We start from the raw sequence: 25,312 nt of genomic DNA, 5'->3' as shown, positions 1-25,312 counted from the left end.
ACAGCCCTTGGCTTCATTCTCACAAATTCCTGACAATGAAATTTATACCAGAGAAAAGTTATTAGGAATATAAGCAGAGGCAGATTAATATCTTGTACAATTTTGGACAGGATTCACACATAAATTTCACAGATAATTTGAGCATGATTCTCACAAAATGTCGGGCAAGATTGTCATAGAATCCGCAGTAGAATTTCACATAATCTTATTCATCACCGAATATGAGACATTATCCTGGGAGGGGTTCGCACACAAACTTTTAGGAATTTAATACTAAATTCTGAGCAGACAAACTTCTTCAGATTCTAGAACAGGATTTTGACATAAGTCTTAGTGGTGTTCTGACGGAATCCTTCTTAAAGAATCCTGCGCATAATTCTCGCAATATCCGGGACATCATTCTGAGAAAACACTAGGCAGGATATCCAAATAATGTTATAAATAAGAGATTCTGACAAAATCCAATGAAAATATCTGACAGACTTTTAAGAATGATTTTGATAAAATCATTGATAACATACTCACAGGATTTTTACCAGAATTTATAAAACAATCTGAAATCTAAGTTCTCACGAAACACTGAGCAAAATTCTCACATAATCTTTGGCAAGATTATCAGAGAAGTAATTTTTTTTTTCAATGCCTGCAAAATAATTGTTTATTAAATTCATTTAATGCTACCAAAATTTCGAAAATTTCTATGCTAAAAGAAATGGCCCGTTACACAATATTGTATCTTAAATTCGAGGTTATTGTGAAAAATACCAGAATGTGTTTGAAAAATTATTAACAGCCGGTTTATACTTTTATTAAATGCATAAAAACATCTCATGGCTTTCAGTCATGAAATGAGGTTGAACTACACTCAACCACCAACCAACCCCCCCCACCCCCGCCCTTCGATGCATTGAGGTCCTTTTCGGACTATTTTACATTGGATAGCATAAGGCGACTTTATCCTAAAAACTTCAGAACGTTGATAAGATTTGTTAAAAAAAAAATGAATTTATAAAAAGAGGTTCGACCCGATCTTACGATCACTACATTCTAGTGCACGCCACTCACCCATCGACGCGTTCTTTTACCAAGAAGTTATTAACATACTCGCTGCACCGTGCATGTGTTATTTGTTCCAAAAGTTGCGATGGGGAGTAAATATTTTCTCTTGAAATGCTTCCACACACACATTCTCACTCACACTCCAGGCGTAAAAAGTGGCGTTTGGTGCTTACCGTAGAAAATATTAAATTTAATGCCGCGTTTTGAAAAATCCAGATTAAATCTCGTATTAACTCGCTTGGAGATTACAGCCATTGGCGTTTAATTCATTGTGCTTTTTTTTTGCGTTGGGATTTCATTTTTACCGCCGAAAAAGAGCCATCTGTTGCCTTTTCAGTTTTGAATATTTCCTACTATTATTTGTGAAGGTGTGAAGAATACACCGTAGAAAAGAACGTAGCTAATTTCCTCAGCATTGGATCGACCAAAATTTTGAACAAAGGGTGACTCGACACTTTTAAATGATGACTTGACGTATTATTGATTTTAAATACTTAATTTTCTAATTTTTCCGCCAAAATTTTGCAAGTATTATTGAAAAATGCTGAGATTACCTTTGCGGTTCTGGTTAAACATTTTGGTCGATACAATGCTGAGAGAATTACTTATGTTTACATTTCAGTGTAATTTTTGAAAATTTCACTTATCTTCAAGGAAAAAATAAGTCAACAAAATCTATTTTTTTTTTTTTTTTGATCTTGATACCTACAAAGTAAGATTTACTTATTGCCTTCCAAATGAGTCATACAGAGTTTCAATGGAAAAAAAACCGGGTGCTGCTATTTTGATTTCGCTGGGTGTATGAACGTACAGCAAACGGATGAATGCTCCTGCGGATATAGTGTGGAGGCTGGCAAAAGTGCCATCATCAGGAATACGTACAAAGGCGATTATCCGATTTTATCCTGCATTTAAAATTAAACAAGTACCACTTCATTATGGCAGTTCTGTATCAGAGAGATACGATTTTCAACAGACGTTATTCGATGTGAGGTTTCAGCTGGAAAGTTGTTTTTGTAATAAGTTTTCACTTTTAAGACTTTCTGGATTGTGGATATGACTATCAGATCAGTGCGCCTATTGCTCCCATTAGACAGCAACTTTTTTGGAGGGGTCGGACGTGTTCAAGTGATTTGAATGTAAAATCCGTCTTCGTTAACCTCACAACTTCCGTAATTTTTTAGTTATGGTATTTTTGTAATTTTCTCGTATCTATAAATAAGAGAACGTTGAACGTTTGCAAGTTATTTTGAGAATTTTGCTTCCTTCCAAGAATTTGCATCGAAAAATCTCTCCACAAATTTCTCCTGGAATCCAAAAAATGCTACTTCATATATGGACGTTCCCAAGGAAAACTCAAAGGATTATATTTTATCTTCCAACAGATTTATACGAATTGTTTTAGAAAATGAAATCCCATTATATATAGCATTCCAAAATTAACTAAGAGGAATGTTTCCTCATGTTTTGAAAGAGTAATGCAAGAAATGCAGAATAATGCAATATAAAAAAAATGCGGATTTTGTATGCATATTCGGTGGATATGATATATACAAACAAAAATGGAATGGTGTTTGCATGTCACGAATTGGCGTGCAAACGGGTTGACGGATTGAAGCTAAGTAACCCGTTATTCGTACGGCAGCCATGTTGACATTGTAGTTCACTATTTCAAAGTAATAAAACTTAGTTCTCATAGTTCATACTGATCCGGAAAAGCATCAATATATGCGTTGACATGCATAAAGTATGCTGATACCTTTTCAGATGCAACAGTGCAATTACCAACTGATTTTCATTTATTAGAAATTGTGACATGAATTAGCAACAATTACCAACGACGCGTTCAATTTCAATGACGGCCTACTTCGCTTTAACCTTAATCTTTCATTAGCGGTTCCTTCACCTATACGATTGTGACCTAAGTGGGCCTGAAGCTTAGTTTATTCATATAACGTGATTCATGGCTTAAGCTAAGGTGAATATAAACAAAATCAACAAATCCTAATTTAAATTCTACACAAATTCACTAATGTCAGTATTCTATACAACTTTGACGACCTATAATTCAAAATTGCGACGTGCTAGGGCATTTTTGAAGGCGGCATTGGATTCTGATGTTTTATAAGGATTTTCTTTTTTAACCAGTTATCACTCCACAAATTCTACTGATATATCTTTTCATGAATATCCGTTCCCAGAGAGTATAATATTGAAAAATTGCTTGCAGAGGAGGAATACATTCTAAATTTTCTTTTGTTCAACATTTTTGCAGTCCATAAAATTTAACAGGGGACCAGATAGCCGTAGCGGTAAACGCGCAGCTATTCAGCATGACCATGCTGAGGGTCGTGGGTTCGAATCCCGCTGGTCGAGGATCTTTTCGTAAAGGAAATTTTCTCGATTCCCTGGACATAGAGTATCTTCGTACCTGCCACACGATATACACATGCATAAATGGTCAATCAGCAAAGAAAGCTTAAAAAGCTTAGAAAGTTATTAACTGAGATAAATGTGGAATTGCTCATAAGAACACTAATGTGAGAAGCAGGCTTTGTCCCAGTTGGGACGTAACGCCAGAAAGAAGAAGAAGAAGAAAATCTAACAGATTTCGATGCATAAATAATTGATACTCCAATGTCTCATATATTTTTTTAATAATTCTATAAATTTTCCTAACAATCCTAGAATGACTTAGGCTCAATTTTCAAATTAAACTAATGGCAGCATTTTGTTAAAACGCTTTTATCTATTTTTTTTGGGTAAAAAAAAATCCGAAAACCGGTTTTGAACAGATCACTTTTACTTTAGTGAATTCTGAGAGGCGGCTTTGTTGAAGTAAATTCTATAAAACTATTGAGATGAAAGTTTTACCCATTCTAATCCGTTTGATGGAATTATTGCGTCGAGATTTATGATGAAATTTCCTTTCAGTTCTCTGAAGAGAAGATAAATAAGTGTCGATTGAATTCTTCGTAAATCAATTCGATGACATTATGGGACTTTCTTTGGATCAGATCTTCTGGCTACTATAGCCTAAATTTTATGTGCAAACCTTAGAGTTCACCTCTAAAACAATTTCAAAACGCTCCACCATCTGGCTGACCCGTTGTAAGGTAATGTGAATTATGATTCTGATCATGCAGCATGTTTCCTTTTTTCCGCCGTGGGATCATGCAATCGCTCATTATTTTCGTTCAAAATTAAGGAGCACAAAAAGGAAGTCGTTTATGTACCGTGTAATTTCGGTCGGAACGGTACGATACACGTCCAAAGCAGCGAGTCGTGATTGTTTGTTTTTCGAGATTCGGGCATCTGGCAAGTTGAAGACGTTCCCAACATTAAATTCTCATCAAATAGTTTTGCCCTTTCGACTTGGGAGTCTGACGATTGCGTTCATCGGGAAAGATGACAGGCGGATGGCAATCACTCCAAACCGTCAATGATAAATGAAAGTATTTCCGAAATCCATTAGCGCAAGGAATATCGAAGCGCTGCGGAATCCTTTTCTTGTAAATCTGAAACGTGGGGAAGGGTTTTCCGTGGGTAGGGTAGTAAATGTAAACAATCTTTAGAAATTTAATTTGATATTGTTAATTAATCTCTCCATTCAGCTAGGTGTGTTCTGGATCGTACCGAACGTTGGATTTTCTTGCGATGTCAATCTTGTCGCACGTCATGGCAACACATGCCGAATTTCTAGTGTATGCCAAGTTGGTAGGCGAAGATGCTCGAGAGTGTACGATATTGTCAAAAATACGACAAGCAAAAATTTCTGGCGTTACTGAATTTAATGAGATCAAAGAGATAAAATTTGAATGATTGAAACCCAAATGCAGCTTTAAAAAGCATCTTCACGAAAAGGCCAAAAACTTCATCACCATACGTTTGCGTCCATTAATCGTGTTCTGCAACTTCATATTTCATAAAACTACCAGAGTAGCTCAATTAGAAATTTAGGTAATTTAAACTGGCTAAATACCGGTTTGTAACAAATTCCAAACATTATTCATATTCCGAACAGAGGTGAATTCTAAGGTAACAATTGATATTTTCACGACTTTAAAATGCAGAGGACTTGAATCATAGAAGAATATATCGAATGATCTACACCAGTACGCCTGCAAAGCTTAACACCAATTACATTTACTTTATCACCTCATAGTTGACTTCATTTCGCGAGACGGATGAATAAAACTGTGAAACCAAGGTTGCCGGTAATGATACTTGATTGACCGAAGATTTGACCACAACACAACAGGTAGCAAACGGTGGTTGAGGTCACACTATAGTTTTGCATCATTCGCGCATCGGTAAAAAAAAGAAAAGGAACAGGGATATCAATATGGAAAGAATGCAGCGGATCGACGGCGAGATTGCGGTCGAAATTTGGAATGTAAAAATAACAGCAAAAACCAATTTCTGCTACACACTGGCACTGTTTTACTCAATATTGTGAAAATTGCGTGGAACAGGATTAATATGATTCGAATATAGCAACTGTACCGGGAATAAGTTGGAAACATTAAAGCTTAATGGATTTTAATGAAACTTTTTTTTCATATACACTATGATACACCAACCAACCTTGAGATTTTTACAAAAGTTGATTTTTAGAATAGCTTCCAGTACAATAGAAGTTATCCATAGCGTGTAAGAAAGTATTGTAATTGGTGTAAGTAGTCTACCAATTCATGGCGAAACAAATAAAATCAATAATTAAAAATGAATGCAATTTATACGAATAAATTGATGAAAAAACAATAAGATTTAAAAACTTTGAGTAGGTATTATTCAATTATGTAAAAGAGTCAAGAAAGGATCTATGTGAATAGTTTTCAAATTAATTTAATGCATTCAATCGAATACTCCATCGTGGAAGTTATTTTCAGTGTGTAATCGATAGTTTCTGTCTTTCCACTGATTTAGGGGAAAGATATTGCAATTGAGACGGATGCGTGATGATTTTTTATAAGATAAGTTCGTATTGAATCCCACAGGGAGGTTTTGGATTTACGAACATACAGTAATGATACCTCCAGAATATAAATATACATATTACATTTTTTAAGAATATTCAGAAAACTTCTCGAAGATATATAAGTCTACTTTAAACAGTTTGAGAATTCGAAAAAAAAATCCGACGTTTTTCACTTTTTCGTGATTTTTAAACGTTTTCTTATTCACAAACAAACACAACGATTATTAGGAAGAAAAACTAATGTCTTGTAATATTTGGGGAATGCACTACATATGGGTCCTAGTGTGCTAGATTACAGTTCTTGAAAAGCTTTAAGTACCTTGATACGGAATTTGGTATTGTAACGAAACGAAATTAACAATTTATTCCCTGAAATATAATATCCAGTACTATTTGTTATAAATTGAGTTATTGTTTGTGCTAAATTTGAAATTTGAACTTAGGAATCTGTTCATAAACCATCATAAGCATACCCAGGATTCCCGCAACTAGTATGGTGGGCGAGCAACCTTTAAAGCTCATTCATTCATTTTACGGATAAAAGATCATTATATACAATCCCTGGACCCTTTTTGCGCGAAACGTTAAATTATGAAGGACATCCATCCTCCAATTTCATTCACATAGAGCAAAGTTTTGAAAAAGTTAAAAAATTCGAAGGTAAAAAATCCTATGGACCAGCAACTTTTCCCTGGAGAGTTATTGACGCGGGATGTAACAAGCTCATATTGTTTTCTCAAGAATTCTCAAAATAGATTCTACCAATACTTGCAAGGTAACTTAAAAGAGGTTTCATCAACACTCCAAAACTAACTCCAGTATTTCTGCAGGCATCCCTAGAATAGATTTTTGGAGTGAGGTGAAAAACTCATTCTACTACTTAAAATTAAGATGGCGTGAAAATCCAAGAAGGCCACCAATTTTTTTTTACTTATCTTAATACTTTTATTCTTCACTCGACTTGAAGAAAACACCTTCGATTGCTCAGCAAGTTATTGCAGCCTATCTTACTTAGTTTTTTTTTTCTCAGCTTTTACATGGTGACCTCAGAATTCTAAACGAAGTAATAGTTAAACAACTTTTTTTCATACAAGCTTTAAGATGGCCAAATTCGAAACGGCCACCAATTTTTTTTTAGTCTGAGATGAAACTTATACCTTCCTCTATACGATGCCACTAAGTTTGTAATATGTTCCAAGTGAAATATAGGACAGATCACGCGAATACATACATAAGACTTATCAAGATATGGTCTTTTTCGCAAACTGTGGTGCAACATGGTTGGTGCAGTTTGTCAATCTCATGTTGCCTGGGTTGAAAAATTTTCTTCAAAACTTTCAAATATTTCTTTAAAATAGTTCTGCGGTTCAAAACTGATAAAAAATGTGATTTTGGAGTCAATTAAAATAAAAAACTAATTCTTTTAAATAAGGTATGTCAGGATTCAATGGATGAGTTCCTAGAAGTGTCTTGTGAGAATTTTTTTGTGTAATTTTGTAGAGATATTAGCAAAATTCTCGATGATAACAAGGCTTAACTTTTGGAAACATAAAAATCTTGAAATGTTGCTGAGGACTCGGGGGGTTTCATAACAGGTTTTTGCCATATTCTTTACAGGATCTATTACGGATTGTTGATCAAACCTTCAAATGATTGTTGGTAAGATCCGTCGGCCAGAGTGAAGCAATGGTTCCCCCCGCCCCCCTTCCGCTCACCCCCTTGTAAACCATAAACTGAGAATTTTATGAGAATAAAATATTTCAAAGTTTGGTCTAAGACATTACATTATTTACATTTGGAATATTAGGATTTCATTTTCAGGATGCTCTTGAATAAAAATAGACTCGGATGCTATAAATAAGAATTAGAAAAATCAAAAACCAAAATTTACAAAATTGTAAATAAAATAAATCAATGCTAAATGCGGGCTTAGCTCGATTTTAGGTAGCAAAAAATGATATTTAGCTAAAAATGATATGATATGATATTTTATAATGTTATAAATTTAAATTCTGTTTAAGGGTACACAATAATTCCGTAGAGTACCGTAAAATGGAAGAGCTTTGATAATACGGGTAACTTTGGTAGTGTGAAACTTATAGCATACTGAACGGAATAATATAATTTCTGTTATTAAGTCAAGCAAAAGGAATGCAAAAGTAAAGAGTATATGTATGACACTTCATGTCAAAACTGTTTTCGTTGAGAACGATAACATGTGATGTTTTATATTCGAATATTCAAAATCTAACCTTGACCACCCAATAAAAGTAGAAGATGAATTCGGTCTTATAGCATAAATTATTCTTACAAATTGAGGGCGTTTTTGTAATCGATCCCAAAAATGTCTATAAGATTTTTATTTACCAATTGATACTGACTTCAATGGTATTTGCCATGCATGTATGAATTTCAAACACTATTTCAGGTGAATTGTATGTATTCTGTTATTTATGAACAAAACCACGTTCTCTTTTAACATTCTTCAATCAAGTTTTCATACCCGTTATCAATGTTACCCCTAAACCGAAAATACACTTTCAATAGTATTGAAATAGTACATTTTTTTTAACTGTAATCAACTGTGTAAAATAAAATTCTTTCAAATGGAACGCGAAAATAAGCAGATTTTATTTAAAAAAAACTGTACTATGAGTTACCTCGTTTTACGGTACTCGTCTTCACAACTAGGGTAGAAGCACCGGTTTTGGCCATACGCCAGTTGTAGCCATAGTGGAGATCGCAGCAAGCCGCGCGCGCGAGTGGTTGTGCTTTGAACCTACTGTCACGTTTTTTCGGTTCCGCGCACAGTTATTTGAACAAAAATAGTGCGACTTTTTCAATCGTTTTCAATTAATAGATTTGTGAAAGTGAAAAAGACGTGGCAATTTTCTTCAACAACGAAATAGGTCCTCTTCCGCGTGTTAGTGGTATTCAGTGGAAATTATTGAAAGAAGGTTAGCGAAAACGGAGTTTATATGTTTGGCTACAGTGCAGTATTTCGATCAAAAGCGTACAAGCACGACGGACAAGCACGTATTGAGCAAAGTTTTTTTTAGGATTCTGCAAGCATCTGGTGAGTTCGTTCCTTTTCAAAAGAAACCTCAAAATTGTTTAAGATGTAATGAGTTGTGACCAGATTCTCGCGTTTTGGAGTGCTTTATGTTCCTTCGGTTCTCGTGTAGGCCATACAACCATCGGATGATACGGAGCAAAATATGCTTTGTGAACGAAAAGTTTTTTTTTGCTTATTCAGAGTGCGATGATTTACCCGTTGTAGCCCGTCGCGTGTCGTGGAATTGGCCACACGTTATTCGTTCCAGAATTATTTATTTTGGTATGCGGCTTTTTTCGCACGTTTTAGTCGGTCGATTATTATTTTTTTCTTTCCTAATTCGATGACCCTTGAGGGATCGATTCTGTTTTTGCTGGTAAAAAAAGCAGAAAACTACTACCGTTGAACACGTATCTAATCATGTTTTTACGCGAAACAACATTCTTTATACTGTAAATAACATATTGTTTCTCTCTTGATTGTCGGCATTCAAGAGATTAAATTAAAAGCCATTAAACATCCAATGATCTGTGTCTATCGCTAGCTTCTCAGGCGAATCCTGACCTGAAACCCCTCCTTACCTCCAACTCCGTAGCACTTATGAGGGTGTCGCTGAGTCGGTGGCCTCTCATTAAGTAAGTGTTACATCAACATTTCCTTTCCCTATCCCAAGTTACGGTAAAGATGGGCGTGGCCGGGAATAGCAGTATTCATGGTTTTGGTACTCTTGTTTAAGATTGGATAAAGGTTAACTCCCAAGCCTTGTTCCTGAAAGCAATCTAGATGAGCTTATCAAAGAAAAAACCTGAATGTAGCTAGTATCCAATCTACGAAGTATACCGTAACCGTGATTGGCCAATTTAGAAACCGAAATTATATTTCTGGCCAATAGAGTAAGGTGGGGCAAAAGTTCGACCTTAGTGGTATAATCAAAGTTTCCAGGAAAACAATAGCAGTTAAAACAAAACAAATACCATACAGTGAACTTTCAACATATTGGCTATAATTTTGCTAAAAAAACTTGTGTCAAAATATTTACCCATTTTTAGTTATAACAGTTTCAAAATTGATTGTCTTATTCGAACTTTTGCCCCACCCGTGGGGCAAGAGTTCGAATCTAGTGTGGGGCAAAAGTTCGCTGGCTAAAACACAAAATATCGATCCTTTTATGACAGGCATACTTTACATCAGCCGTAAACTTAAGTTTGACGAAAAATACACACTAAATTTTCATCAAAAAATTGCCCAAAACCGGGTTAATTGTAATATAATCAAAAATAGCAGTTTTTCACAAAACTAAGTGATTTTATCTTCATTTGATTCCATGGAACGAAAGTTTGACCAAAAATTACAATATTCACGTCGAAAAACAACAAATAGCCATAGCTTTTCCAAATCTCAATGGATTTTTATGATATTTGGATTGAAAGTCTCTTACTTGAATAGCATTCGAACCACCATGCCATTTATAAGATTTGTTTTGAATTGAGCTGGAAATCTTAAAAAGAAACTCTTGCCCCACTCGAACTTTTGCCCCACTTTACTCTACTGGTTCTGATGGCCTATATTGACCAAGACGATTTTCAAAACGAAAAAATGATTTTAGCTCAGTTTCGATATTTTACATAAATAATATGGATTGAAAGCTTGCGTTTGACATATTTGTTGTATGAATAGAGCTTCCCATATAATTTTAAAAGACATTTCCTCTTAGGCTGGCCAAAACCGGTGCTTTTACCCTATAGAATTACTGATTACAGTCTCTCGAAGGCTTATGAACATCTTCAATATGCATATTGGCTCATGTATTCTACCAAGTTCTGAGTTGAACGAACATTTGAGATCATGGTTTAAAAATAACAGATCAGTATTTCCTAGTTCAATTTACAACTTCGATAAATTCCAGGATTTTCTCAAATACTCAGGAATCGGGAATTTCACAGATCCACATTGTTATAACTTCGTAGCGATTCTGGCAGCACTGGAGCTGTCAACGGTTCACTCGTGCCAACCTAAACAACAACATCCCTTTCCGCTACGAGATCGACCGCAATGAAATGATTAATTTCCAATCGACATCCGAACAGTAAAGACGGAATAAAGTTAAAATTAATAGTTCGTGTGCGTCTTTTTTATAACTCGGTTCCGCCGGTCCATTTTCGGTTTCCCGGTAGTTTTTCCGCCCAAATACACAATAGTTTGGCGACGAGAAGTTCTGAACTGCGTGAAATTTAATAATTGCATTATTGCGTCGCGTTTGGCTGGCTGCTGCTTTTCCGCAATATGGTGGACCCACTAGACGATGGGGCCGTCGGTGGCGTTGCTGCTGCTGCAGGTGGCGTTGCTGTGATGCCGGTTACGTTTTCGTTCGAGCCGTTCAATGCTGCGACATCGAAATTCGACCGATGGTTGGAGCGGCTGCAGGTTTCATTCCGGATTTACCACGTGCCAGAAGCCGACAAGCGCGATTACCTGCTGCATTATATGGGCGGTGCTACCTTCGATGTGCTCTGCAACAAGCTGAAGAATGCTGAACCACAAACAAAAACGTTCGACGAGATTGTGACTCTTCTGAAGGAGCATTTCAGTCCTGCACCTTTAGAAATTCTGGAAAATTTCAAGTTCGCGAGTCGCAAGCAGCTAGAGCACGAAACACTGAGCGATTACCTGATGGATTTGGAGAAACTCGCTCAAACATGCAACTTCGGTGATCATCTGGACAAGGCCATCCGGAATCAATTCGTTTTCGGCATCCGGAATCGTGTGATACAGTCGCGGTTACTGGAAATTCGTGATTTGACGTTGGCGAAAGCGAAAGAAATTGGATTCGGAATGGAGATGTCTCACCGTGGAACCGACGAAATGCATGGCTCCCGATCGAAAAACGAGGTGCAGCATATTGAGCACGGAGTCAAGAAAACGAAGAAGAAGAAGGCATTCCAGTCGTCGAGTCAAGTTAATTCCCATCATCAGTCAAGCAAGTCGGATGGACGGAAGAAGCAGTGCTTTCGGTGTGGAGATCCGGATCATTTTGCGGACAAGTGCAAGCACAAATCGACTGTCTGCAACTGCTGCAAGAAGAAGGGACATCTGGAGAAGGTGTGCCTGTCGAAGAATAAGGAGAAGAAGGGGACGGATGATGCACATCACTTGGAGGAGCCCTGCGTCATCAAGGACGTTTTCCACCTGAGCGCGGTTCGTGGTCTTGCTGGTAAGTTTCTTTTGAATCTGACGATTAATCACAGAGAGCTGACATTCGAGGTCGACACCGGATCGCCCGTATCCCTTATCAATGTACGAGACAAACGACTCTACTTTAACGACTTGGACATTATCCCTACAACTACACGGCTTGTAAGTTACTGCGATAATGATATCGGTGTACTCGGTAAAGTGATGGTAAAAGTTGTTGCTCATGATGAAGAGCTCACATTGCCTCTGCACATTGCAGAATCTAGCAGGCACCCCCTGCTGGGTCGCGATTGGCTACTTGCTTTGAATTTGGATTTCAATCGCGTATTCAGACCCGGTACACATTCGGTTTCTTACTGTGGCGGAGCGGATCAATCCACCGCTAGTGCGTTGAAAGATTTACTCAATAAATTTTCACATATTTTCGATGAACGTGTAGGTAAAATAGAGGGGGTACAAGCTTCGCTGACCGTTCGTAAAGATACAAAGCCAGTATACGTGAAGGCCAGGCCTGTTGCATTTGCGGTGCGTGATGCGGTCGATAAAGAGATTGACCAGTTCGTGAGTGATGGTATCTGGGAAAAGGTGGACCATTCGGAGTGGGCCACTCCTGTCGTTCCAGTGAAAAAGGCTGGAGGCAGGGTACGACTGTGTGGTGATTATAAAATCACCCTGAATCCACATTTGCTTGTCGATGACCATCCTCTTCCTACAGTTGAAGAACTGTTTGCAACCGTTGCAGGGGGGGAGACGTTCTCTAAGTTAGATCTCTCTCAAGCCTACTTACAACTCGAGATTCGTCCGGAAGATAGGGACTTACTAACGATGAGCACCCATCGAGGTCTGTTCCGGCCTACCAGGCTTATGTATGGAGTCGCTTCCGCCCCAGCTATATTTCAGCGTCTAATGGAGCAAATTCTCCAGGGTATACCCGGCGTTACTGTCTTTATTGATGATATTCGCGTAACAGGGCCTGATTGCAAAACACATTTGCTTAGGTTGGGAGAAGTTTTCAAGAGGTTGGATAAGTACAACTTACGTGTGAATCGAGACAAATGTGACTTTTTCTCTGATCGAATCGAGTATTGCGGTTATATGGTCGATAAGGCGGGTATTCACAAGCTACGTAATAAAATTGATGCGATACAAAACATGCCGGTTCCTAAAAATAAGGAACAAGTCCGCTCGTTCGTGGGACTAATTACATACTACGGTCGGTTTTTCCCAAACCTCAGTACGATTTTGTATCCGCTAAATAACTTGTTGAAGGATGATGTACCGTTTATTTGGAGTAATGACTGTGAGAAGTCGTTCTTTTTCGTTAAAAAGGAAATGCAGACAGATAGGTTCTTAGTTCACTATGATCCGTCGTTACCGGTGATTTTGGCTACCGATGCCTCTCCGTATGGCGTTGGAGCGGTCCTCAGTCATCAGTACCCTGACGGAACTGAGCGACCGTTGCAATATGCTTCACAGACTCTTACTCGAACGCAGCAAAGATATTCACAGATCGACAAGGAGGCTTATTCGATAGTTTTCGGTGTTCGTAAGTTTCACCAATACCTCTACGGGCGTAGGTTTATCCTTGTCACTGACAACAAACCCATCAGTCAAATTTTCTCAGAATCCAAAGGACTCCCTACTATGTCTGCAATGCGTATGCAGCATTACGCGGCATTTTTACAGGCTTTCGATTACAAGATTCGTCATCGTCGTTCTTCGGATCATTTCAATGCCGACGCCATGTCTCGTTTACCAACACCTCACACTGACCCTGAGTCCGAGATCGAAGAACCAGATGTTGTTGAGGTAAATGCAATAGAAACGCTTCCGCTTACTGTTGATGAGTTAGGTTCAGCTACCCTTTCAGACGATAGTGTTCGCGAGTTACTACGTGCCCTAAGAACGGGTAAGGCGATCGACGGTAAATTTCGATTTGGCGTAGATCAAGAACAGTTCACTCTGCAGAAGGATTGCATCATGCGAGGAAGTCGAGTCTACGTACCACCTTCGCTGCGAATGAAGGTTCTTCGTGAACTTCATTCAACGCATTTCGGTGTTTCTAGAATCAAATCGCTTGCTCGTAGCTACTGTTGGTGGGAAGGCATAGATAAGGATATCGAGAACCTTGTCAAGGATTGCGCTTCCTGTCAAGCTGCTAAGGCTAATCCTCCGAAAGTCTCGTTCCATTGTTGGGAAACGCCATCCGAACCGTTCCAAAGAGTTCATGCGGACTATGCCGGTCCTTTCATGGGTTACTACTACCTAATCTTGATTGACGCGTTTTCCAAATGGCCTGCGGTCTATGTGGTTAAAAACATGACTACTGAGACCACAATTCGTCTGTGCAGAGATTTTTTCTGTACCTATGGTCACTTCAGGTGATTTTGCCAGATTCTTGAAGATGAATGGCATTGTCCACAAGCTCAGTGCTCCGTATCATCCTGCCACAAATGGCCAGGCAGAGCGGTTCATACAGACGATGAAATCCAAACTGAAGTCTTTGAACTGCAACCGCTCTGAAATACACAGTGAAATCTGCAATATTCTTCTGTCGTATCGTAAAATGCTTCACCCTGCCACTGGATTCTCCCCTGCTATGTTAGTTTTCGGTCGCCAGATCCGTTCAAGGCTTGATCTTATGATTCCTTCGAAGGATCCGAACAGAAGCGAAGTTCAATCTAAGGTAAGAGAATTAACAGTGGGTACTAACGTTGCAATTAGAGAATACGTTCATGAAAATAAGTGGGAATTCGGGATCGTTAAAGAACGGCTTGGTAAACTCCATTACTTGGTACAACTTAATGACGGACGGGTCTGGAAACGCCACATTGACCAACTGCGTAGCGTTGGTGCAGGTAAATTGAGTTCTTCAACAGAGGCAACTTCTTTGCGCGGCGAAGAGATCGGTTGTCAAGTTTTTCACGACAACACTACCGCAGTGACTTTTGACTTGCCGTTAAGTACGACGCCGGAAGAAAAGATTCATGCTTCCGCTGACATGACCACTGCTCCTATTTCGACCGTTCCGATTCCTTCAACGGGCATCCAATCGCCAATTTCGAATGGAATGGCTAAAACTGGGAGATCTGCAGATTCAGCGAGCTTGCCAGCGGATCAAGGATTGCGACGATCACAGCGGACGATCAAACCACCACAGAAGCTCAACTTATAGCTAGAACGGAGCCTATTTCGTGGGGAAGAGCTGTTATAACTTCGTAGCGATTCTGGCAGCACTGGAGCTGTCAACGGTTCACTCGTGCCAACCTAAACAACAACATCCCTTTCCGCTACGAGATCGACCGCAATGAAATGATTAATTTCCAATCGACATCCGAACAGTAAAGACGGAATAAAGTTAAAATTAATAGTTCGTGTGCGTCTTTTTTATAACTCGGTTCCGCCGGTCCATTTTCGGTTTCCCGGTAGTTTTTCCGCCCAAATACACAATACACATATTTCCTAGAACTCTTGTCCCGGCATTCTAGAGACTGTCTAGTCACAGTTGAACATTTCGTATTGGAATCGACTTTCCCCACTATTATTCTGAACCCTACTGTAGATATAATCATCATCCGCATTCAGCATTTCCCGTAAACATCATCATAAAATCGTGCCGCTACTGCTCTCGCGTTGGTTCTTGAGTGTGTTCCATCGGTTATGCGAACGGTCAAACTTGTGAATTACGTGGAGGTAATCAATTTCGTACACATAATTGCGGGGTCATATTAGCGGAAATGCAGATGCAATCCCATGCCTGCCGTAAGCACGGCAGTCCGAATCGAATCGAAATTTCAATTTCGCTTCTGTCGATGTGCTGGCGCGTACGATTTCGGCGTGCAAAGGTGCATCGAATATGATGACCGACGCACTAATGGTCTTTTTTCCAAATGTAGCTGGTCAAAAGTATATTTATTAGCATATGGCACAAAAACGGTTGTTGAATAATGCCTTATAAGGGCAACCACAAATTTTGGACAGATTCATCATAACAACTTCCTTCACTCGGTGTGACGTTATTTATAAATTTAGAATCAATAAATAAATTTCGACATTAAGATTGAGTAATAAAACAGAAGATGTCACACAGAATATAGTTAGTTTTGTAAGTTTGATGTAACATCTATCTACGGTTTCAGCCATTGGATCGTTTTATGCCACTACTAACAGGACATAAAAATGTGAAAAAAATGTCTCCAAACACTTTTGGCCAGCTAGATTACCCAACAACCCCTTAGTGCGACGAAAGCTGTAAAGTACTAACCTGGAAGGGTAAGGTTCGGTTTGTAATCACTGGATGACTCGACACTGGTGTTCAGACTGGAGCTGCCACTGTTGCTATTGTGATGATGGCTTGCACTTGTACTGTAGGTATTGATGGAGGACTTGTTGGCACTGGAGTTGAACCGAGCCGGAAAGTGGCTGAATGCCGGCTGTTCCAGAAACCGATGCAAAGGTGGAGGTCGCAGTTGAGGAGTATCTGCAAGGAAACAAAAACTGTTATAATTTGAACGCTGAATCCCAATCAAGAAAAAGTCGATCAAAAATAACGCACGTCAAGCGGGGTGTGATAATTACCCAATCATAATAGGCACCCTTGGAATCAATTAGGAAACGATGCGAAAGGAAGAAAGCGGAACTGTTTACGATCCCACTTTTGATCCTTTTTTGCTTCAGGTTTTTATCCCTCAAAAGACGCCGCGTGCATGGAGGTGTTGCTACTCTTAGGATAACATTTGGGCGTTGTCAGGAATTCCGCCAGGGGGACTAACGTTTTTTGAATCGTCTCACATGTTCCACGCACTACCTAACGTTTTAAAAATCCTCTTTGTATGATTGATCATGTTTTGTATGAAACGTGATATTATATCCTTAGATGCATATGTGCTATGAAGAAGATGTGCTTAAGAATTCGAAGCTTTGTAACCTTATGAGCTATTAGGTCATCAAAAGAATCAATAGCTTTGTTAATAAACCACTTGTTCAGCAAAAACAGTCATGAGTTCAAATCCCACTTGAGCATGTGGATTTTTTTTTATACACACTTAGATATTTTTCACGAGCTCAGCGTGCGAATCTCGACTCGATTTTCCAATTTTAACCGAGACTCAGCTAACAAATTGTCCGGTTGCTTAGCAACGAAGCACGATTTACTGATACTCGGCATTTATTTCCTAAGATCCCAGGAAATTTGTTTACTGACTTCTCGGCTGTGCGAATCTTGGTTTCGCACCAGATTCGGCATTCTAAATTAAGTGTGTAGTTTCACTCAAAATTAGTCCATCTTCATCACGCGCAATAACCATGCGGATTGCATTAACAAACAACTCCATAAGTGTTAATATATGGGTAATACTATCTTAATATATGAGATTGTATGGGAAAAACTTTATAGATTTCTCAAGACATTCTATGCTAGTAAACTGACTGGAATTTCACTGGGATATTCATCCATGCATTTTACCAGAGCCGTAGCGTCGTCTCGTGGCGAAAAACTTTGAGAAATAAAACATGGTGATAAAAATATTAAGCTGCAAGTAGAAGTTAATAAGGTTAATAAGGTTTAAAAATATACCGCAGACACCGTAATAGTAATTCATGGAACAAGTTGCAGAATGATGATTTTTACTGCAAGAGTCGTAAATTAATCCTACGAGGCTTGCTGAGTAGGATAATTACGACGAGTGCTGTAAAAATCGAGGTCTGCAACGAGTTACGTACAACATTTTTTGCAATTTCGTAAAAGACCACTTGAGACCTATATCGGAATGCAAGCACCATCATTTTACAATTTCTGAAAAAAAAATTGTGTAATGATTCATTACGCAACTCAAAACAGTAGCGTAATGAGAAAGCGATGCGTAATGAAGCACTGATTTGAGTTGCGTAATGACTATTCCCGCACTGCATACTTCAGTGCAGGAAAGTAGGCCGTTTCATGACAGATTGGCGTGATGAAAATCAGCCTATTACGATGAGAAATTGCAAAAAATGATTTTTACAGTTTGTGTTTATCAATGTCTTGTGTTTGTCTTTTTGCTCGAAGTGTATGTGGGGAAACTTGAGCTTGATGGCTGAAGCCTAGTGCCACGCTCAGTGTTGTAAGCAATCACGGTAGTCGACACGTTTTCGCTGATATTCGGTAGCGCATCCCTTAAATATGCACAACACGAGCGATCAAACGAATGTCGAAAAGAAAAATGTCAAATGAATGCCACTGACAACGATAGCTTCGCTAGGAAACCTTACGGTTTTGTTTGTTTCTGTACTGCTTTCACTGTATGTGTGGCATATTCGACATAACAGGCAAGTTCAAACTATTCATATTCTTTATGATCCAATGCAATGTCGGAATCCTATGTAAAACTTATGATTTATGCAAATGTCATCGATACAGACGACATTCAATTGACACTCTTTTGTGTTTGTCGACGTTCATTCTAAAGCTCGTGCTGTGAGTGCTGACCATGACAACGAAGCGAACGTCGCGCAAAGTGTTGAATGTTTACAGTACTGTCACGCCATTGCTGGACGTATTTTAGAGCTCCACCTTCATCGGTTTTGGGCGATACCTCTCTAGTTGCTCCGAACGTTTAGAGTCGCCTCTTCCACTGCGTACTGCCAGCGTATTCATGGTCTTCCACGAAGTCACTGACCTGTACTTGATTCCCTGCTGAATAATATTTTCGCAATTCTGCCTTGCGACATACGCATTTAGTAACCAGCCTACTGAAGTCTGCCATATTCTTCTTCTTATTCTTCTTGGCGTTACGTCCTCACTGGGACAGAGTCTGCTTCTCAGCTTAGTGTTCTTATGAGCACTTCCACAATTATTAACTGACAGCTTTCTTTGCCAAAGTTGCCAATTTGCATTCGTATATCGTGTGGCAGGTACGATGATACTCTATGCCCAAGGAAGTCAAGGAAATTTCCATTACGAAAAGATTCTGGACCGACCGGGATTCGCACCCAGACACTTTCAGCATGGCTTTGCTCAGTAGCCGCGGACTCTAACCACTCGGCTAAGGAAGGACCCTACTTAGTCTGTCATATATCACACGCTTAAAATATTCACATCTTTATACACTTGATATAACTCGTGATTTATGCGTCTGCGTCAAACATTTTCTAGTTTTCTACCAAGTATTGTCCGCAACATTTTACACTCAAAAACAACCGGAAAGCTTTCGGTCTACTTTTTTCAACGTTCAGGCTTCGTGCCCGTAGAGAGCCAGAAGAATCAATGTTTTATACACGGCGAATTGTGTTTCCGTTTGCAAGGTACCGGACCTAAGCTTGCTAGATAGTCCGTAAAATGCCCTACTCGCTGCCGCTATTGGTCTTTTCATTTCGCGGGAAACGTCATTGTCACAAGTCTTCTAAGATAAAAAAAAAAAACTCTTAAAAAACTTCAAACGCTACCTCAGTGCCAACACCACATTTCTATCTCTACCTATAAACATGTACTTCGTTTTGCTAGAATAATTGGTTAGGCGTATTCTCGCTGTCTTCCTCTTCAAACGCACGAAGGCCTCCTTCACTGACCTGCGATCGATTTCAATGAGGCCGATATCATCCGCCAACTAATAGCAAACTCGAAAGTGCGTCTTCTTGATTTTGTCCGTCTAACTAACATGACAAACGAGGTTGATACTTCATCTGCAATCCGTATACTTAATTTCGAACCATTCAACGTTACACGTATCAGTCTTATTAGTTTTGCCGGAAAACCGTGTTCAGACTTAATCTGTCACAGTCATTTCTTTTCACTGAGAGTGCGTCGAGAAAGCCCGAAGCAATCCCTGTTTTTTCCATCATGGGTTGCGCGTTCTCTTTTTGTTTTTGAGTGCATTGACATGGCCCGAGTAAACGACTCGGTTTTGTGCCTTGTTGGTTTTGTTTTTTTCGTTCTTTCGGTTTGACTTATTTGCACGACTTCTTCTGAAAAAGAGCTATTTCTCCTCTAACTTTTGTGGTGTTTTTTTTTATTATTATTTTAATGCATTAACATTGGGTCTGAGAAAATGTGTCATTGTTTTTCGTCGAAAGTAAGGGGTTTTCATTTAACTTCATGTTCATCCCGGGAATCCTGGGACGTAAGAAATTATTTACCGGGATGTCCTAAGCTAAAACAATTTTCCAATCAAACGAGAATTTTTGTCGCTGTTACGATGATCAGAGGTCTTTGTTATTTTATCGTTATGTCGATATATGAGTCGCATGAGTAGAGTTTGTTCGCTTTTCTAAAGATTATTATAATGAGCAGTCATAGGACTGAACACAAAAGGTTTGCCTTTTACATACTAATTTCCATATAAAGTTCAAATGGCGTGTGCACAACCAAATCACTTCGAATTTTGGGAAAATAATTTTTATCATAATTGACACCAATTAAGCATAGGGGAGCCAAAATTTCAAAATTTGCATCACTCTAATGCATATTCATAGGTGAGCGATTTTTAGAAGTTCAGATTTATGATCTTTGTGCCGGTAAAGTCAAGGAACTGCATATGAGAAAAGCGAATAGCAGTGTCTTACATGACAACTGATCGCTGACCATTCAATAGTCTTGAACATTTTATAATTTCATGTATTTCTCTTCTTTTTCGAATAACCTGCTTTCTTAAGCATTTCAGTTATGTATGCTTAAATCAGAAAGCAACGATTATTTGGACAAATCTGAGATTATATGCGAAAGTCTAGATAAAAGTCACGATTATGTCAGCAACTAATTGATTGAAATTTTGCATGAGATATTTAGAGCGTTCGAATGCGCAACATGAATCATACAAATATTATGCTATCTTCTCAAATTTCCATTAAAATATCGTGTTTATTTTTTGATTTCTGATAGAATCGCCAAAGCGTCACGATAGATTGGTATTGTGGTAAAGTGCGTGGCTCTCAATCTGAAGGTTCTTGGTTCGAATCTTGCTCTAGCAAATTTTGTTTGAGTGCTTTGCGAAGACCCAAGCCGTCCGATTCATTTTCGCGCGCTCGGAGTGTGTTTTCGGTGGCTTGGTTCGTTTGCCCAGTGCTTTGCGAAGACCCAAGCAGTCCGATTCATTTTTCGCGCGCTCGGAGTATTTTTATTTTCAGTTTGCATTTCATTCGCGCGCCATCGCACTGTGTTTTAATTCCTCGTTTTCATGCGCTTTTTGAATAGCGCCCTAACCGTTGATTTTAGCGATATAGTTTGTTCGGAGAAGTTTCTTGGTATATTAAGGCGCAACTTTTGACGAAAAAAATTTTGTGATCAATCCACCTAGCAATGAGATAGAATAACTATTTTTTCAAAACATTTAGATAGACATATGGTGTCTTCGGCAAAGTTGTAGAATTGGCAATTTGAAACAACTTTGTCTAAGACACAATTTTTCTATCTCTTATACTTTTTGAGATATATGCCGTTGTATGTGAATGACCCCTAAAAATCATTTATTTTATCATAACTTTTTTCCAAGATTTTTAACATTTTTTGTGTTATCTACAAAGTTATTTGTCATAGAAAACCCCGTGTTTTTGCTGAACATATCATCACCCTATCTTTTGAAGTAACAAAGTTATTCATGAATTACTCTTTTTACAAGGGGTAGTTTAGGCCTCTATAACTGGCTTCGGCGCAAAATGGCGCAGAGAACTCTTACAAATCATGGAAGTACCTTATCTCCCCTTTTGGCAGTTGATAAAAACTTTTGTCTATAAGCGTCTTTGCATGGGTTTTTACTATCAAACAAATAAGCCTTATTAAAACGAATTCGACAGATAATTATTTTACTTTAAGAGATAGAGAGGTGCAATGTTCAGCAAAAACACGCGTTTTATGATGTTTAACAACTTTGTAGAAGACATGAAAAATGTTAAAAATCTTGTAAAAGAGTTACGAATTTTTTAACTTAAAGTACACAAATTTGTATGAAAAATATAATTTAAAATCATTTTCGATTATAACTTTTTACTTAAATTTTTAACATTTTTCATGTCTTCTACAAAGTTGTTAAACATCTTGAAACGCGTGTTTTTGCTGAACATTGCACCTCTCTATCTCTTAAAGTAAAAGAATTATCAGTCGAATTCGTTTCAATAAGGCTTATTTATTTGATAGTAAAAACCCATGCAAAGACGCTTATAGACAAAAGTTTTCATCAACTGCCGGAAGGGAAGATATGGTACTTTCATGATTTGTAAGAGTTGTCTGCGCCATTTTGCGCCGAAGCCAGTTATAGAGGCCTAAACTACCCCTTGAAAAAAGAGTAATTCATGAATAACTTTGTTACTTCAAAAGATAGGGTGATGATATGTTCAGAAAAAACACGGGTTTTTCTATGACAAACAACTTTGTAGAAAACACAAAAAATGTTAAAAATCTTGGAAAAAAGTTATGATAAAATAAATGATTTTTAGGGGTCATTCACATACAACGGCATATATCTCAAAAAGTATAAGAGATAGAAAAATTGTGTCTTCGACAAAGTTGTTTCAAATTGCCAATTCTACAACTTTGCCGAAGACACCATATGTCTATCTAAATGTTTTGAAAAAATAGTTTTTCTATCTCACTGCTAGGTGGATTGATCACAAATTTTTTTTCGTCAAAAGTTGCGCCTTAATATACCAAGAAACTTCTCCGAACAAACTATATCGCTAAAATCAACGGTTAGGGCGCTATTCAAAAAGCGCATGAAAACGAGGAATTAAAACACAGTGCATCGGAGTTATTTTATATTCCTGCTTATGCGTGTTGACGCTACGATTGTAACTGTTCAGTCGAGGATGGATTACCAATTGGTGAGTTCGTTTCATGCTTGTAATAACACATTTGTATCATAACATGTATTTTTTTTATGAATTTGTTGAACAAACTGTGAATAGTTCGTCACTTTAAGTGTTGACATAAGCGCTTATTCATGTTTTATAAAATATCGAGATTCAAACCTTTGAATAATTCGATGTTCAAGATGTCGACGCATTGATAGATAACTTTTTAAACAGAGGTTAGATGAATCGCATCACTTACTAAGGTGAATCCTGAGCATGTAGCTCTGAAGCCCTCCCACTAACAAAACTCCTTCCCGTGGCAACCATGAAGATGCAGATGTATGCTCGGTCTTTAGTAACAATGGATGTCACACTAACATTCCCTCCCTTCCTCGATGACCGTAAGGACGTGGCCGGCGCCGTTATTGACATTACTAATTTCAGAGTTCTCGAAAATGTACATTGAAGATCGTTTGCTACTCCTAAGCTACATCTGTTGGTTCCCTGTACAATTTCGATGATTCTTGTCAATCACGGAGTAGCAACTACGAATTGTACGGTCATCAATGCTCATGCTCATGCTCATGATAGAATCGCCAAAGAGTTTCTGAAGAGATTGCTGCATGTATCACTGCAAGTATTCTTTGCATTAATGTCTGAAGTGTGTTTTTGACGGATCCCCAAAGAAATGTCTAGGAAATTGAAGGATGTGTGTAAAAAATGAATCACCAATTATCCGAGGACAGCTTTTTGGAGCAACACATGAAAAAAAATCTTTAGATAAATCTCAAGAGATATACAGTTGGGTTCAGAATGATATTAGTGAAAGCCAATTTTCATACAAAATGCTCAACTTTGACATGCTGTAACTTTGTTCCCTTATGAGCAATCGGTATGATTTAAGCAAAGAACACCAGTATACTCTATTTTATTATCACAAAATATGAAATTTTGACAACACCGTTCAAAAAGTTAAGTACCAGGTGAAATCACTCAAAATTATAGAAGTTTTAATAATTTAAATATCTGGTGTATTTTGAGTTTTACACGTCAAAACGCATTTTGTTTCGTTCCGTATAAACGTGCAAACTAAGTTGAATCAATCCATAGCAGATGTCAAATCATCTTTGATCAAGTCGCAAGTTGTAAAATATTATAGATTAATTCTCAATAAAATCTTAACACTCGCTTTATATGCCAATTTTTATCATATAAAACATTTTTTGTACGTATAAGACGTTTTGACGACATCTTATAGAAATCTTTGCACATAAAAGCATCGCATAAAAAAAAGATGAACATTTTTTTCTGGGTATTAAGCATGATTAATCTGAAGGTCGTGGGTTCGAGTTGTTACAGGTCACACGATAATAAACATAGAAGAATTTTGGTTGCAGTTTTTGGATAAAGTATTAGCGATTTTTAAACAATTCCTGGCAAAGCTCCAAAACTTCTTGAAAATTTACAGAGTAGTTATTGGAAGAACTTGAAAGAATAAATGATAGAACTCCGCCCTTCCCGGCTTCCTTCTTGCTACGCCTATGGCAGACCGTATGTGATTGACTGGGCGCACTGTTTTGACATATTGATTAGGCTATTAGCAGACATGCCAAGCATCATGTTGTACAGTTGTATCCTATTCATTGAAAAATTAATCACCATCCATCCGCCAGGTAGCCCAAGTTCATCCATTCATGACCCAAAAGTTGCGTTGGATAGTAAGAGCATTGGAAGTGGGAAGCACGTCATTGACTCTGTTCCGCGATACATTAACCACTGTCACACGCGAAGGATTCCACCGTGTGCATCGTTATGTTCGTTCGTAGGTCAATGCTGCACAGTGGTTTGAAGCCGGTCAAGATCTAAAATAATCACGATTGTTTCCCGGCTTTCTTAACACTTTTGTGATGTAAATCCAAAGTTTGAAGTTGATTCTTTGATTGATTCAATTCTTTGAACATGATTTTTGAAGAAAATTTCTATATGCGACCCATGATTGAACAATCAACTATTTATAAAATTAAAAAGAGCTCTAATTGTAATGGTAAGTTATTTGTAGATAAATAAAGTACATCTGAGTAGAATAAAAAAAAACCATCACACACTTAGACCAAATCACCGGTAAATCGGTAATCTCATTACCGAAAACTCAACAGCTGAACGATCGGTAGTCGATTCGTTAAACGAATAGATTACTGATCTTTCGCTAATTTGCGTTTCGCATCTCAGCTGTCAAAACTACCGAGTTTTCGGTGAACGTTAACCGT

General features: G+C 38.1%; 1 protein-coding gene across 3 annotated transcripts in view; it reads right to left on the bottom strand.

Moving 5' to 3' along the window:
* Positions 1-25,312, bottom strand: part of LOC5568687 (protein lozenge) — a 135,097-nt gene that overhangs the window by 29,660 nt on the left and 80,125 nt on the right. For all 3 annotated transcript variants that reach the window (XM_021847344.1, XM_021847331.1, XM_001658044.2), the window contains one exon: positions 16,552-16,767. In XM_021847344.1, the coding sequence (XP_021703036.1) occupies positions 16,552-16,767 (216 nt within the window). The remainder of the gene's footprint in view (positions 1-16,551; positions 16,768-25,312) is intronic.

The sequence above is a fragment of the Aedes aegypti genome, chromosome 1, assembly GCF_002204515.2.
Source record: "Aedes aegypti strain LVP_AGWG chromosome 1, AaegL5.0 Primary Assembly, whole genome shotgun sequence".
NCBI classification, from domain to species: Eukaryota; Metazoa; Arthropoda; class Insecta; order Diptera; family Culicidae; genus Aedes; species Aedes aegypti.
Note: the sequence above shows the minus strand (reverse complement) of the source record. Positions and strands in the feature narration are given on the sequence as shown.